Source organism: Oncorhynchus kisutch, linkage group LG7, assembly GCF_002021735.2.
Source record: "Oncorhynchus kisutch isolate 150728-3 linkage group LG7, Okis_V2, whole genome shotgun sequence".
NCBI classification, from domain to species: domain Eukaryota; kingdom Metazoa; phylum Chordata; class Actinopteri; order Salmoniformes; family Salmonidae; genus Oncorhynchus; species Oncorhynchus kisutch.
Genome location: NC_034180.2, coordinates 38,214,882 through 38,229,812, shown reverse-complemented (window position 1 = coordinate 38,229,812; position 14,931 = coordinate 38,214,882). Strand labels below are relative to the sequence as shown.

The 14,931-nt window shown below is 51.0% G+C and overlaps 1 protein-coding gene across 6 annotated transcripts in view; it reads right to left on the bottom strand.

The window, feature by feature from the left end:
- Positions 1-14,931, bottom strand: part of LOC109894597 (connector enhancer of kinase suppressor of ras 3) — a 90,378-nt gene that overhangs the window by 6,845 nt on the left and 68,602 nt on the right. For all 6 annotated transcript variants that reach the window (XM_031829062.1, XM_020488199.2, XM_031829061.1 and 3 more), the window contains 8 exons: positions 4,885-4,938; positions 3,755-3,794; positions 3,106-3,275; positions 2,598-2,671; positions 2,359-2,430; positions 2,203-2,264; positions 1,912-2,036; positions 1,062-1,413 (listed from right to left, as the gene is read on the bottom strand). In XM_031829062.1, the coding sequence (XP_031684922.1) occupies positions 1,062-1,413; positions 1,912-2,036; positions 2,203-2,264; positions 2,359-2,430; positions 2,598-2,671; positions 3,106-3,275; positions 3,755-3,794; positions 4,885-4,938 (949 nt within the window). The remainder of the gene's footprint in view (positions 1-1,061; positions 1,414-1,911; positions 2,037-2,202; positions 2,265-2,358; positions 2,431-2,597; positions 2,672-3,105; positions 3,276-3,754; positions 3,795-4,884; positions 4,939-14,931) is intronic.

Here is a 14,931-nt window from a genome sequence, read left to right as displayed (position 1 = left end):
CTGCGAGCCAGGCCTAATTACCCAACATCAGTGCCAGACCTCACTAATGCTCTTGTGGCTGAATGGAAGCAAGTCCCCGCAGCAATGTTCCAACATCTAATGGAAATCCTTCCCAGAAGAGTGGAGGCTGTTTTGGCAGCAAAGAGGGGACCCACTCCATAGTAATGCCCATGGTTTTGGACTGAGATGTTCGACATGCAGGTGTCCACATACTTTTGGTCACGTAGTGTATTTTTACTGTCAGCTTTAATGTGCTCCCAAAGACCAAAGCTGTAACATTATACAACGAGGCAACATGAAGTGTCTCCTGTGTCTCACAGTGTCTCCTGACCCCTCCTGTCTCAGCCTCCAGTATTTATGCTGTAGTAGTTTATGTGTCGGGGGGCTGGGGTCAGTTTGTTATATCTGGAGTACTTCTCCTGTCCTATTCGGTGTCCTGTGTGAATCTAAGTGTGCGTTCTCTAATTCTCTCCTTCTCTCTTTCTTTCTCTCTCTCGGAGGACCTGAGCCCTAGGACCATGCCCCAGGACTACCTGACATGATGACTCCTTGCTGTCCCCAGTCCACCTGGCCATGCTGCTGCTCCAGTTTCAACTTGGCCATGTTCTGTTATAATCTCCACCCGGCACAGCCAGAAGAGGACTGGCCACCCCACATAGCCTGGTTCCTCTCTAGGTTTCTTCCTAGGTTTTGGCCTTTCTAGGGAGTTTTTTCTAGCCACCATGCTTCTACACCTGCATTGCTTGCTGTTTGGGGTTTTAGGCTGGGTTTCTGTACAGCACTTTGAGATATCAGCTGATGTACGAAGGGCTATATAAATAAATTTGATTTGATTTGATTTATAGTGTGGTCTACTTGCACTTCTCTTATCCACAGGTCTGATAACATAAGAACAAAAGGCATCCAAAGGGCACAACTACTGCTCTCACTTTTCCTTAATATCATAGAAATTGTGAGATGGGTGGATTTTCCATTTCCTTCTCAATTAATTAACTAATATGCTCCCCTTATTTAAGTCAACAATTGTTTAGAAAAAAAACCAGCTAAAGAAGCCTCCTCACCATCTTCTGTCCTTATTTCTAGCACAGCCAACTCCTCTGTCTGCTCCCTGGAGTTAAAGTCTTCCCTGGCTGTGCTCCCTGGGGGGTCCTGGAAGGTCGAAGCCTCCTGGTGGTGCTGTAGGGGCCCCTCGTTCCTCTGATGCTGTGGGGGCCGATTTGTGTGGACCTGCACAGAGCACACCACCGTTTCCCCGGCAACAGGAGAGGCCTGCGAGACCAGGTCCAGCCAGGACTGACGATGCTTGGCCAGAGAGGACACGGAACTCTGTGATGTTATCGTGCTGACAGGTGAGGAGAAGGATCCTTTGGTCTCACTGGGAGGGGAGAAGGAGTATGGGGGAAGGAGGCTACCCTGGGAGACATGAACATTAAGGGTGTTTCAGCAGGGTTAACAGATGTCCTCTAGTGATTATTTTTTACTTTTACTGTTGAAAAGCGATAACCCAAGTATAAATATAGTAAAGTACACCCACTAAAAGGGTAAAAAAAAATGTTAAGGAAAATAATGTTTTTAAGACAACTGCAAACTTTAAGGAGTAGGGCATTCAAGGAGTTGGTCTGATGGGAATCTGTGATGTCATCGGCCTCCCCCCTTGTTTGCGGAGTAATAGACAACAAAAGAAAAGCCCCACTTGTGATGTCATGACCACCTATTGAGATGTGCCTTTTGTTAAGTAAATCAGGTGTTAAATGAGGTGAAAAGACTTGAGTGCCACTTTAACGCTCAACACTTTGCAGAAAGAAATGCAACACAGTGTAACTAGGGCCCAAAGTTTTTCTTGGTCAGGTCACACGTTTAGGAAAAACTCCTAATTACCAGGGCTTCCTCAACAACCCAGTGCCTACTGACCTGATGTCCACTGCCATGTGGACCACCCACATCCGCAGAGTCCTGGCTCATCTGCTCCGAGTATGGGGGAGGGGGAGCCTCTATTGTCTCAGCCTCCTCGTGATCACTCGCCTCGCTGTAGCACTCTGGACAGTCAAAATGCCATTAGGCTACATACTCCCCAGTCTTCGGCTTGACAAACAATAATCAGCAGTGATACTGAGGCAATAGTAGTAAAGAACAGAGTGAGTCAGTTGGTGGAATTGACTGATAAATGATAAACCATTCTGACTGATCAACATGAAAACCTACCAGCAGTGTTGCCCTCTGCCAATTCATATTGGATTGAAGCGAGCCCAAGCTTATTCAACCATCTGCAAAAGACAAAGAGAAACGGTCACATTTCTCACACTGCTTCTATGATGACACTCTTAACTTGACTTACATGACTCTCTTCATGTGACTTACATGTTCATCTCCTCGTAGGTATCAGCTGCAAAGTGAAACATCATGACTTGTGGGTGACATGCTTTGATGGCACTGCAAGAGAGAGGTGAACATTTACTTTCTCACTGTGTTCAATCACTCACACTCTGCTCAGACTGAAAAAGTTTCAGTAAATGTTCAATGATTTCTTGGAATAGACTCATTGACATTTTTACACCAACAGTAGCATGATTTTATAAAATAAGAAAATTGTTAATTACAATTTTTTCTTGCACTCCAATGCTCTGTCGATCATGAAGTCAGTCAGGTTAATGTATCCCTCTGCTTTCTCTGCCTAAAAATAAGACCGGATTGACAGATTCTAAGCATTAAAGCAATAAAAACACTATTCCATGCGACATCACCTAATTCATAACACCTTCAATTCTTGATATTGATTACTGCATTGTTGGGTTTGGAGCTTGCAAGAAAGGCTTTTCACTGTACTTGTGCACGTGACATTAAAACTTGAAACACGCGTCACCTTTTCTCAATTTCTAGTTCCCTCAAATTTGTTTTGACACATGGTAAACACAGGCTTTATTAATTCCTCCATCACGCCAATAAGTCATGCAGATCACATCAGCCTCTGTAGAAGAAACTGACACACTGACATTTCCAGCTTCAGGAAACACCATGTCAAACTCCAACAGTGACGAGAGGCAGCAGGCAGCTGTGGCAATGACAGGATGACTCTGCGTAGCGGGCTAAGTGGTGAGCGTTACTCACCAGCGGATTCGTGTACCAGTACAGAGAAGTCTTCTTCAGCACAAACCAGTACTTCTTCCATTTGAAGCCCAGGAAGCCCTTTCCTTCCTTCTTCCTGTAGAGCCAGCCATGGTGGTCAGATTCCCCCAGCTCTTTAACCGAGACCCTCCGCCTGCTCATTGCCACATTACCTGATCATAGAAACACACACAGAGGAGATGGTGCATGAATTCAGGAACTGTGGTTGGATGCAACAATAAACCCTCCATTTCAATGTATTGCAATGCAGGCATTTTAATACAACACTTTGATTGGTCTCATAAATTATTTTTATGTACAGCAAATTCAGAATCTCTTTTAACCACTTTCAGCCTACCTGTGTCACATGTAAGTTGTCAGACAGGAAGTAGTCAAAAAGGTCTTCCAAAGGATTATATCACACACAATGAAGCACAGACTGCTCAGCATACAGTAACTGCCCATGAACAGAAGGCTAATAATACTGGGCTCTCTTGCTGAGCTTGGTCTTAAGGCATTTGCAACACAACCCTCCACACACACACACACTCTAATCATCCTGTCACTTCACACACGCCCACATCAAGGGGCCAAATTACAATTGAGCTGCACAAACAGCAAGCAGCAGAATCAGGCCTGGATAACAATTTACCTCCTCGAGTCTTCCTCCTGGACTTCTGTCTCAGGGAAACCTTGGAGAACAGAAGGTAGTAAGAGGTCAGATAGTCACTAGTTCAGGAGATGGGTGATTGAAGGTAGTGCTCAATCAGACAGTCCCTCACCCAACTACCTCAAATATAGTCTCTGGAACATCCTGTTTCACACCAAGTGTCACATGGGTCTCTCTCGCTCTCAGTCTCTCTCGCAAATAATTATTTGTTGCCATCTTGTGCGTGCATTCTCTCTCTCAAACATACTGTTCTGTTTCTTTCATGTTTTCATTCTCGTTCTCTCTCTGATATTGTAAATGTGGTATTTACAAGAAAAAAATATATATATTTTTTATATATACTGAATAAAAATATAAACTCAACATGCAACAATTTCAAAGATTTTACTGAGTTACAGTTCATAAGAGGAAATCAGTCAATTGAAATAAATGAATTAGTCCCTAATCTATGGATTTCACATGACTGGGAATACAGATCTGTTGGTCACAGATATCTTTAAAAAATATATATGGGCCTCTAGTTCTTGTCACGGTATTTCTGTGCATTCAAATTGCCATCGATAAACTGCAATTGTGTTCGTAGCCCATAGATTATGCTTGTCCACCATGGGGCACTCTGTTCACAACGTTGACATCAGCAAACCGATCACCCACATAGCGCCATACGTGGCCTGTGGTAGGGAGTCTGGATGGACGTACTGCCAAATTCTCTAAAACCACGTTGGAGGCAGCTTACGGTAGAGAAATAAACAGCATGCCAATTGCACGCTCCCTCAAAACCTGAGACATCTGTGGCAATGTGTTGTTTGACAAAACTGCACATGTGTAATGATCATGAGGTTTAATCAGCTTCTTGATATGCCACACCTGTCAGGTGGATGGATTATCTTGGCAAAGGAGAAATGTTCACTAACAGGGAAGTAAACTAATTTGTGCACAATGAGAGAAATAAGCTGTTTGTGTGTATGGACATTTTCTGCAATCTTTTAGTTCAGCTCTTGAAACATGGGATCAACACTTTACATGTTGCGTTTGTTCAGTGTATAAAGTTAAATTATATTTAATGATGACATCATATGAGAAAGGAATTATAGATCATCTCCAGTACTTACAGGGTTGTAGTCATCAGCTGCCATGGAGGGAGCCAGAGATATAGGGAAGGCAGCCTGCAGAGAGAGACCTTTTTAGTTTATTCACAGACCTTAAAATACTAATGCACCGTCGTTGGATGCAACAAGAAACAAAAAACATTATTTCCCCTCCATTTTAAATCAATAGACTGAGTATAATACTAAAAATGTCAGAACGTCAACTTGTTCTCTCTGGATTCAGAAAAAAAGGGGGAACTGCCTCACATCATGGATGAGTAGGTAGCCATTTAAAGCATGTACTGTAAGTTGCATTTTGCCCCCCATAGGTCAATTTTCACATGATTGTGTCAGCAGGTAGCCTAGCGGTTGCTGGTTCAAATCCCTGAGCAGACTAGGTGAAATATATGTCAATGTGCCATTGAGCAAGGCACTTAATCCTAATTGCTCCAGTAAGTCACTTTGGATAAAAGTGTCTGCTAACGGACAAACAAAAGTGTAGTCAGTCCTTTTCATTACAGCAAAACATCTTCAAACCAAACATGGAAACCGACATTGTCACAGGCAGAAACACAGTTCTTTGCATTGACATTATTGACCAACTTCCTCATAAATCAAATCAAATCAAATTTATTTGTCACATACACATGGTTAGCAGATGTTAATGCGAGTGTAGCGAAATGCTTGTGCTTCTAGTTCCGACAATGCAGTAATAACGAACAAGTAATCTAACTAACAATTCCCAAAAAAACTACTGTCTTATACACAGTGTAAGGGGATAAAGAATATGTACATAAGGATATATGAATGAGTGATGGTACAGAGCAGCATAGGCAAGATACAGTAGATGATATCGAGTACAGTATATACATATGAGATGAGTATGTAAACCAAGTGGCATAGTTAAAGTGGCTAGTGATACATGTATTACATAAGGATGCAGTCGATGATATAGAGTACAGTATCTACGTATGCATATGAGATGAATAATGTAGGGTAAGTAACATTATATAAGGTAGCATTGTTTAAAGTGGCTAGTGATATATTTACATCATTTCCCATCAATTCCCATGATTAAAGTGGCTGGAGTAGAGTCAGTGGCATTGACAGTGTGTTGGCAGTAGCCACTCAATGTTAGTGGTGGCTGTTTAACAGTCTGATGGCCTTGAGATAGAAGCTGTTTTTCAGTCTCTCGGTCCCAGCTTTGATGCACCTGTACTGACCTCGCCTTCTGGATGACAGCGGGGTGAACAGGCAGTGGCTCGGGTGGTTGATGTCCTTGATGATCTTTATGGCCTTCCTGTAGCATCGGGTGGTGTAGGTGTCCTGGAGGGCAGGTAGTTTGCCCCCGGTGATGCGTTGTGCAGACCTCACTACCCTCTGGAGAGCCTTACGGTTGAGGGCGGTGCAGTTGCCATACCAGGCGGTGATACAGCCCGCCAGGATGCTCTCGATTGTGCATCTGTAGAAGTTTGTGAGTGCTTTTGGTGACAAGCCGAATTTCTTCAGCCTCCTGAGGTTGAAGAGGCGCTGCTGCGCCTTCTTCACGATGCTGTCTGTGTGAGTGGACCAATTCAGTTTGTCTGTGATGTGTATGCCGAGGAACTTAAAACTTGCTACCCTCTCCACTACTGTTCCATCGATGTGGATGGGGGGGGTGTTCCCTCTGCTGTTTCCTGAAGTCCACAATCATCTCCTTAGTTTTGTTGACGTTGAGTGTGAGGTTATTTTCCTGACACCACACTCCGAGGGCCCTCACCTCCTCCCTGTAGGCCGTCTCGTCGTTGTTGGTAATCAAGCCTACCACTGTTGTGTCGTCCGCAAACTTCATGATTGAGTTGGAGGCGTGCGTGGCCACGCAGTCGTGGGTGAACAGGGAGTACAGGAGAGGGCTCAGAACGCACCCTTGTGGGGCCCCAGTGTTGAGGATCAGCGGGGAGGAGATGTTGTTGCCTACCCTCACCACCTGGGGGCGGCCCGTCAGGAAGTCCAGTACCCAGTTGCACAGGGCGGGGTCGAGACCCAGGGTCTCGAGCTTGATGACGAGCTTGGAGGGTACTATGGTGTTGAATGCCGAGCTGTAGTCGATGAACAGCATTCTCACATAGGTATTCCTCTTGTCCAGATGGGTTAGGGCAGTGTGCAGTGTGGTTGAGATTGCATCGTCTGTGGACCTATTTGGGCGGTAAGCAAATTGGAGTGGGTCAAGGGTGTCAGGTAGGGTGGAGGTGATATGGTCCTTGACTAGTCTCTCAAAGCACTTCATGATGACGGATGTGAGTGCTACGGGGCGGTAGTCGTTTAGCTCAGTTACCTTAGCTTTCTTGGGAACAGGAACAATGGTGGCCCTCTTGAAGCATGTGGGAACAGCAGACTGGTATAGGGATTGGTTGAATATGTCCGTAAACACACCGGCCAGCTGGTCTGCGCATGCTCTGAGGGCGCGGCTGGGGATGCCGTCTGGGCCTGCAGCCTTGCGAGGGTTAACACGTTTAAATGTCTTACTCACTTCGGCTGCAGTGAAGGAGAGACCGCATGTTTTCGTTGCAGGCCGTGTCAGTGGCACTGTATTGTCCTCAAAGCGGGCAAAAAAGTTGTTTAGTCTGCCTGGGAGCAAGACATCCTGGTCCGTGACTGAGCTGGTTCTTCCTGTAGTCCGTGATTGACTGTAGACCCTGCCACATGCCTCTTGTGTCTGAGCCGTTGAATTGAGATTCTACTTTGTCTCTGTACTGGCGCTTAGCTTGTTTGATAGCCTCAAGGGAACTGGGTTCCAAACAGAGAATAACTGAAGGTTGAGATGGTGGGACCCTAACAGACCCCATAGCCACACAAACCAAAAGGTACCTTGCCAGTGAGAAAAGCATGTCAACTAAGGAAACACTCATTCCAGATCCATAATAGATCCATAGTAAATACATCCAATTCAGTAAGATGTATGATTTGAAAACTATTTTTAAGTACTGGCAGAGCAAAAATCCCATTCCTATAATACCATACTACATACAACATAAATGATATCAAGATGATACATTTTTTATACAGTACCTGCTGCTTTCAAACCAGTTTAAGAGATATACACTTCAGAGTCCTGCTTCAGTTAAACTACCTGCATCGTAAGGCTGGTCCTCACCAAATGACATATACCACAGAAAGGAAACCTACCCAGCATACACTTCTCCCTCGGGCTTGCTCAACACACTTGCATTTCAGTCAGCAACACGTTTCCGGTTGTTAGCCAACTGGTGACCATGAGCTAAACTGAATGATGCCTCACTGTTACCACAGCTGCAGCCTTATGCAATGTCTATGAACTTCACTCTATGGATCCACTAACCACAGCTAAACAGATGAACTAACTGCACCAGTTATCAGATTACAGAAACTATGTAACAACCAGCTCTAGAGAGCAGCATAACCACATCAGAGAGGTCAAGAGGGGCAAAATGCTTCCACACTCAATCACTGCTGGTTAGTGCTATCTGGGGGATCCATGGGACTTCACTAAAACCTAACTTAACTCTAACCATCTTCAATTTCAATAGGGTAGGGACCTCCCAAGAATCCCGAATAGGACCAATAACGGCCATGGTTGGAACTGAATCAAATATCACAAAACTACGGTGTACGCCTAATTGTAGGATTTGCCAAGCAAAACACTGACTCGACTAATCCCGGGTTCAGTGAACCTTTTTATGCCTAGCCATTTACTAAAATGTGTGTCTTTCTATGATGTATTGACTAGTTAAATTGTTTAACCAAACCCCGTGTTTGGGTAAAGATCATATTGGCCTATAATAATGCAGTTCTAACTAACAGGGCAACGAAAAAAACTATTGGTGTTCAAACATTAAATTGAGTCAAGTACTCAAATATATCACCCCAAAACATACCTGCAACCTAGATTTGAAAATGCGTATTTTAACGACGATAACGTTTCTGTTGAAGGAGACTTTGCAACGTCGAAACTCCGCTAAAACGTTGTCGAACATTAGGGTCGTTATAAAGTATCAGTGATTCAGAATTCTTCCACTTGAGTTAGTGTGCGCCACCACCCAGTAACCACTAGATGTCCCTCTAGCCAGGGCATCAAATGTGTAAAGACCGCCTACACTTGTGTATAATACGCCAAACCTGTTGATTTGACTTTCATTGAATTGTCAAACTCTTGCTGTAGCCCACATATATCCACAGTCTGGGCAAACAATTACAAGTGCACTTGCCATAATCATGCGGATATTACAGTCTATCAAAGCCATCATTACTGAATTAATTTAATAAAATATACTATAACGGAGGTGCCTTAGGAAAAAGGAAATAAATGTGTCAGATCATCAGAAGATTGCGGGAGCCTTATTGTTAGACTTCCGTGCAGCCTTTGATATTATTGACCATAATCGGTCATTGGAAAAACGTGTGTTTTGGCTTTACATCCTCTGATATATATTGGGTTGAGAGCTATCTATGCAATAGAAGACAGAGGGTATTCTTTAATGGAAGTTTATCTAAAGTAAATCATGTAAAGTGTGGTATTCCGTAAGGCAGCTCTCTTGGCCCTCTACTGTTCTCTATTTTTGTACTAATGATCTACCTCTAGCACTAAGCAAAGCCTATGTCTATGTATGCTGATGATTCAACATTATACACATCAGCAACCACAGCTAGTGAAATCATTGCAACCCTAAACAAAGAGTAGCAATCAGTTTTGAAATGGGTGGTTAGTAATAAACTAGCACAGAACATTTCTAAAACTAAAAGCATTGTATTTGGTACAAATCATTCCCTAAGTTCTAGGCCTCAGCTGAATTTGGTAATGACTGATGTGGCGGTGTCATTTTTATTGAAAAAAATAATATACAAGGTTTCTAAACACTTCTACAATAATGTGGATGCCTCCATGATTACGGATAATCATGAAGGAATCGTAGATAATGATGAGAAAGGTAGACGCAGAAATATCATACCTCCCATTACTGTAATGGTGAGAGGTTAGCATGTCTTAGGGTATGATATTTGTGTGTAACTTTCTCACTCATTATTTACGATTTATTCAGGATGATCCGTAATCATGGAGGCATCCACATTATTGTAGAAGTGTTTAGAAATATTTTCTATTCTTATTTACTATAAAAGTGACCCCAAAATGCAACAATACATTACTTACCAATCATTTCTATGGAGTACAGAGCCCCACCCCCCAACATATGGGTCACTGTCCCAAATATTTTGGAGCTCACTGTATGTATGCATGTAACTGTCCATCAGACCTTTTTTAGTAATATTGTTCTTATAAAAAGTGTGTAGTTCAGTCCTTGCCTATTGATATGTATTATGTCATGTTTTATGTGGACCTCAGGAAGAGTAGCCGCTGCTTCAGCAACAGATAATAAAACACTAGATCACAGGCAGAGAGTTCCCTCTTGGTCCACTTATGGTTTTCTGGGAGGAAATATGTGGGGAAATCAAAACTCCTCTCTCCCTGTGGGGAGCACAAGCCATAGCCATAACATTGTCTGCATGCGTGAGCAGATCTTGCGCTCTGACTGGGGCTGTAATGTCTGTGGATGGAAGCTGCTATCTGCTCCGAGGTTTGAATGTGGTGGGTTCTCCCAGTGCTGGGAGACTAGTGGCAAACCAGACATATTCCTGGAGAGGACAACTATAATATAAAGGTTACCCTCCTCCTCGTGTCCCCCCCTGACCTCAACTCTCATGGGGCTCATTTCATGCCCCATTGTGCCCAAAAAGTGACAGGCATAATATAGGGACATACAGGCTACACTTGTGTATAATACATCATCCTGTTGACTTGACATTCATTGAATTGTCACACTCTTTGCTGTGGACCATATACAGTATACCCACAGTCTGCACAAACAATTACACTTGCCATAATCATGCTGGTATTACATTCTACTAAAGCCATCACTATTGAATCAATTTCACAAAATATACCATTATGGAGGTTCTGTCCGTCCCTCCCTCCCTCCGTCTCTCCCTCCCTCCGTCCGTCCGTCCGTCCGTCCCTCCGTCCCTCTCTCCCTCCCTCCCTCGCTCGCTCCGTCCCTCCCTCGCTCCGTCCCTCCCTCGCTCCCTCCCTCGCTCCGTCCCTCCCTCGCTCCGTCCCTCCCTCGCTCCGTCCCTCCCTCGCTCCGTCCGTCCTCCCTCCCTCCGTCTCTCCCTCCCTCCCTCCCTCGCTCCGTCCGTCCGTCCCTCCCTCCGTCCCTCCGTCCGTCCCTCCGTCCGTCCCTCCCTCGCTCCGTCCGTCCCTCCCTCGCTCCGTCCGTCCCCTCCCTGCTCCGTCCTCGCTCCGTCCCTCCGTCTCTCCCTCCCTCCCTCGCTCCGTCCGTCCCTCCCTCCGTCTCTCCCTCCCTCCCTCCCTCCCTCCCTCGCTCCGTCCGTCTCTCCCTCCCTCGCTCCCGTCCGTCCGTCTCTCCCTCCCTCGCTCGCTCCGTCCGTCCGTCTCTCCCTCCCTCGCTCGCTCCGTCCGTCCGTCTCTCCCTCCCTCGCTCGCCTCCGTCCGTCCGTCTCTCCCTCCCTCGGTCCGTCCGTCCGTCTCTCCCTCCCTCGCTCCGTCCGTCCGTCCTCTCCCTCCCTCGCTCCGTCCGTCCCTCCCTCCTCGCTCCGTCCGTCCGTCTCTCCCTCCCTCGCTCCGTCCGTCCGTCTCTCCCTCCCTCGCTCCGTCCGTCCGTCTCTCCCTCCCTCGCTCCGTCCGTCTCTCCCTCCCTCGCTCCGTCCGTCTCTCCCTCCCTCGCTCCGTCCGTCCGTCTCTCCCTCCCTCGCTCCGTCCGTCCGTCTCTCTCTCTCCCTCCCTCCGTCCGTCTCTCTCTCTCCCTCCCTCGCTCCGTCCGTCTCTCTCTCTCTCTCCCTCCCTCGCTCCGTCCGTCTCTCTCTCTCTCCCTCCCTCGCTCCGTCCGTCTCTCTCTCCCTCCCTCGCTCCGTCCGTCCGTCTCTCTCTCCCTCCCTCGCTCCGTCCGTCTCTCTCTCCCCTCCCTCGCTCCGTCCGTCTCTCTCCCTCCCTCACTCCGTCCGTCTCTCTCTCCCTCCCTCGCTCCGTCCGTGTCTCTCCCTCGCTCCGTCCGTCTCTCCCTCGCTCCGTCCGTCTCTCCCTCGCTCCGTCCGTCTCTCCCTCGCTCTCTCCTCCCTCCCTGCGCTCCCCTCCCTCCGCTCTCCTCCCTCCCTCCGTCCGTCTCCTCCCTCCCTGCCTCCGCTCCGTCCGTCCGTCTCTTCCCTCCCTCCCTCCCTCCCTCCCTCGCTCCGTCCATCTCTCCCTCCCTCGCTCCGTCAGTCTCTCCCTCCCTCGCTCCGTCCGTCCCTCCCTCCCTCCCTCGCTCCCGTCCGTCTCTCCCTCCCTCCCTCCCTCGCTCCGTCCGTCTCTCCCTCCCTCCCTCCATCCCTCGCTCCGTCCGTCTCTCCCTCCCTCCCTCCCTCCCTCCCTCGCTCCGTCCGTCTCTCCCTCCCTCCCTCCCTCCCTCGCTCCGTCCGTCCCTCTCCCTCCCTCCCTCCTCCCTCGCTTCCGTCCGTCTCTCCCACCCTCCCTCGCTCCGTCCGGTCTCTCCCTCGCTCCGTCCGTCTCTCCCTCGCTCCGTCCGTCTCTCCCTCGCTCCGTCCGTCCTCTCCCTCGCTCCTCCCTCCCTCGCTCCCTCCCTCCCTCCCGCTCCCTCCCTCCCTCGCTCCCTCCCTCCCTCCCTCCGTCCGTCCTCTCCCTCCCTCCCTCGCTCCGTCCGTCTCTCCCTCCCTCCCTCGCTCCGTCCGTCCGTCTCTCCCTCCCTCCCTCCCTCCCTCCCTCGCTCCGTCCATCTCTCCCTCCCTCGCTCCGTCCGTCTCTCCCTCCCTCCCTCGCTCCGTCCGTCTCTCCCTCCCTCCCTCGCTCCGTCCGTCTCTCCCTCCCTCCCTCCCTCGCTCCGTCCGTCCTCTCTCCCGCCTCCCTCCCTCCCTCGCTCCGTCCGTCTCTCCCTCCCTCCCTCCCTCCCTCGCTCCGTCCGTCTCTCCCTCCCTCCCTCCCTCCCTCGCTCCGTCCGTCTCTCCCACCCTCCCTCGCTCCGTCCGTCCTCCTCTCCCTCCCTCCTCGCTCCCGTCCGTCTCTCCCTCCCTCGCTCCGTCCGTCTCTCCCTCCCTCGCTCCGTCCTGTCTCTCTCTCCCTCGCTCCCGTCCGTGCTCTCCCATCCGTCGCTCCGTCCGTCGCTCCTCCCTCCCTCCCATCCCTCGCTCCGCCTCCGTCTCTCCCCTCCCTCCGCTCCGTCCGTCTCTCCCTCCCTCGCTTCGTCCGTATCTCTCCCTCCCTCCCTCCCTCCCTCCCTTCCCTCGCTCCGTCCGTCTCTTCCCTCCCTCCCTCCGCTCTCTGTCTCTCCCGTCCCTCCCTCCGATCCGTCTCTCCCTCCCTCCTCTCCTCGCATCCGTCCGTCTCCTCCACGATTCCCTCCCTCCGCTCTGTCTCCTCCCTCCCTCCCTCTCCGTCTCTCCTCCCCCTCCCATCTCCGTCTCTCCCACTCCCTCCCTCGGTCCCGTCTCTCCCCTCCCTACCTCGCTCCGTCCGTCTCTCCTCCCTCCCCTCCCTCCTCCCTCGCTCCGTCCGTCTCTCCCCTTCCCTCCCTCCCTCGCTCCGTCGTCTCTACCTCCCTCCCTCGCTCCGTCCGTCTCTCCCTCCCTCCCTCCCGCTCCGCTCCGTCCGTCTCTTCTCCCTCCCTCCCTCCCTCGCTCCCTCCCCTCCCTCCGCCCGTCCCTCCTCCCTCCCTCCTCCTCCTCGCTCCGTCCCTCCCTCCCTCCCTCGCTCGCTTCCGTCCGTACCTCCCTTCGCATCCGTCCGTCTCTCCCTCCTCCCTCCGTCTCTCCTCCCTCCCTCGCTCCGTCCTCCTCCTCCTCGCTCCGTCCGTCCGTCCTCCCTCCCTCGCTCACGTCCGTCTCTCCCTCCGCTCCCTCCCTCGGCTCCCTCCCCTCCCTCGCTCCGTCCCTCCCTCCCTCCCTCCCTCCCTCGCTCCGTCCCTCCCTCCCTCCCTCGCTCGCTCCGTCCGTCCCTCCCTCGCTCCGTCCGTCTCTCTCCCTCCCTCCCTCCGTCTCTCCCCTCCCTCCTCGCTCCGTCCCTCCCTCCCTCCCGTCCTCCGTCCAGCTCCGTCCGTCCGTCCTCCTCTCGCTCTCCCGTCCGTCTCTCCCTCCCTCGCTCCCTCGCTCCGTCCGTCTCTCCCTCCCTCCCTCCCTCCCCTCGCTCCGTCCGTCTCTCTCTCCCTCCCTCCCTCGCTCCGTCCGTCTCTCCCTCCCTCCCTCCCTCCCTCCTCGCTTCCGTCGCTCTCTCCCTCCCTCCCTCCCCTCCTCCCTCGCTCCGTCCGTCTCTCCCTCCCTCCCTCGCTCCGTCCGTCTCTCCCTCCCTCCCTCCTCTCCGTCCGTCTCTCCCCTCCCTCCCTCCCTCACCTCGCTCCGTCCGTCTCTCCCTCCCTCCCCCCTCCCTCGCTCCTCCGTCTCTCCCTCCCTCCCTCGCTCCGTCCGTTCTCTCTCCCTCCCTCCGTCCGTCCCTCGCTCCGTCCGTCTCTCCCTCCCTCGCTCCGTCCGTCTCTCCCTCCCTCGCTCCGTCCGTCTCTCCCCTCCCTCGCTGCCGTCCGTCCCTCCCTCCCTCGGTCCGTCCCTCCCTCCCTCGCTCCGTCCGTCCCTCCCTCCCTCGCTCCGTCCGTCTCTCCCTCCCTCGCTCCGTCCGTCTCACCCTCCCTCGCTCCGTCCGTCTCTCCCTCCCTCGCTCCGTCCGTCTCTCCCTCCCTCGCTCCGTCCGTCTCTCCCTCCCTCGCTCCGTCCGTCTCTCCCTCCCTCGCTCCGTCCGTCTCTCCCTCCCTCGCTCCGTCCGTCTCTCCCTCCCTCGCTCCGTCCGTCTCTCCCTCCCTCGCTCCGTCCGTCTCTCCCTCCCTAGCTCCCTCCGTCCGTCCCTCCCTCGCTCCGTCCGTCCCTCCCTCGCTCCGTCCGTCCCTCCCTCGCTCCGTCCGTCCCTCCCTCGCTCCGTCCGTCTCTCCCTCGCTCCGTCTGTCCCTCCCTCGCTCCATCCGTCCGTCCCTCCCTCCCTCGGTCCGTCTCTCCCTCGCTCTGTCCGTC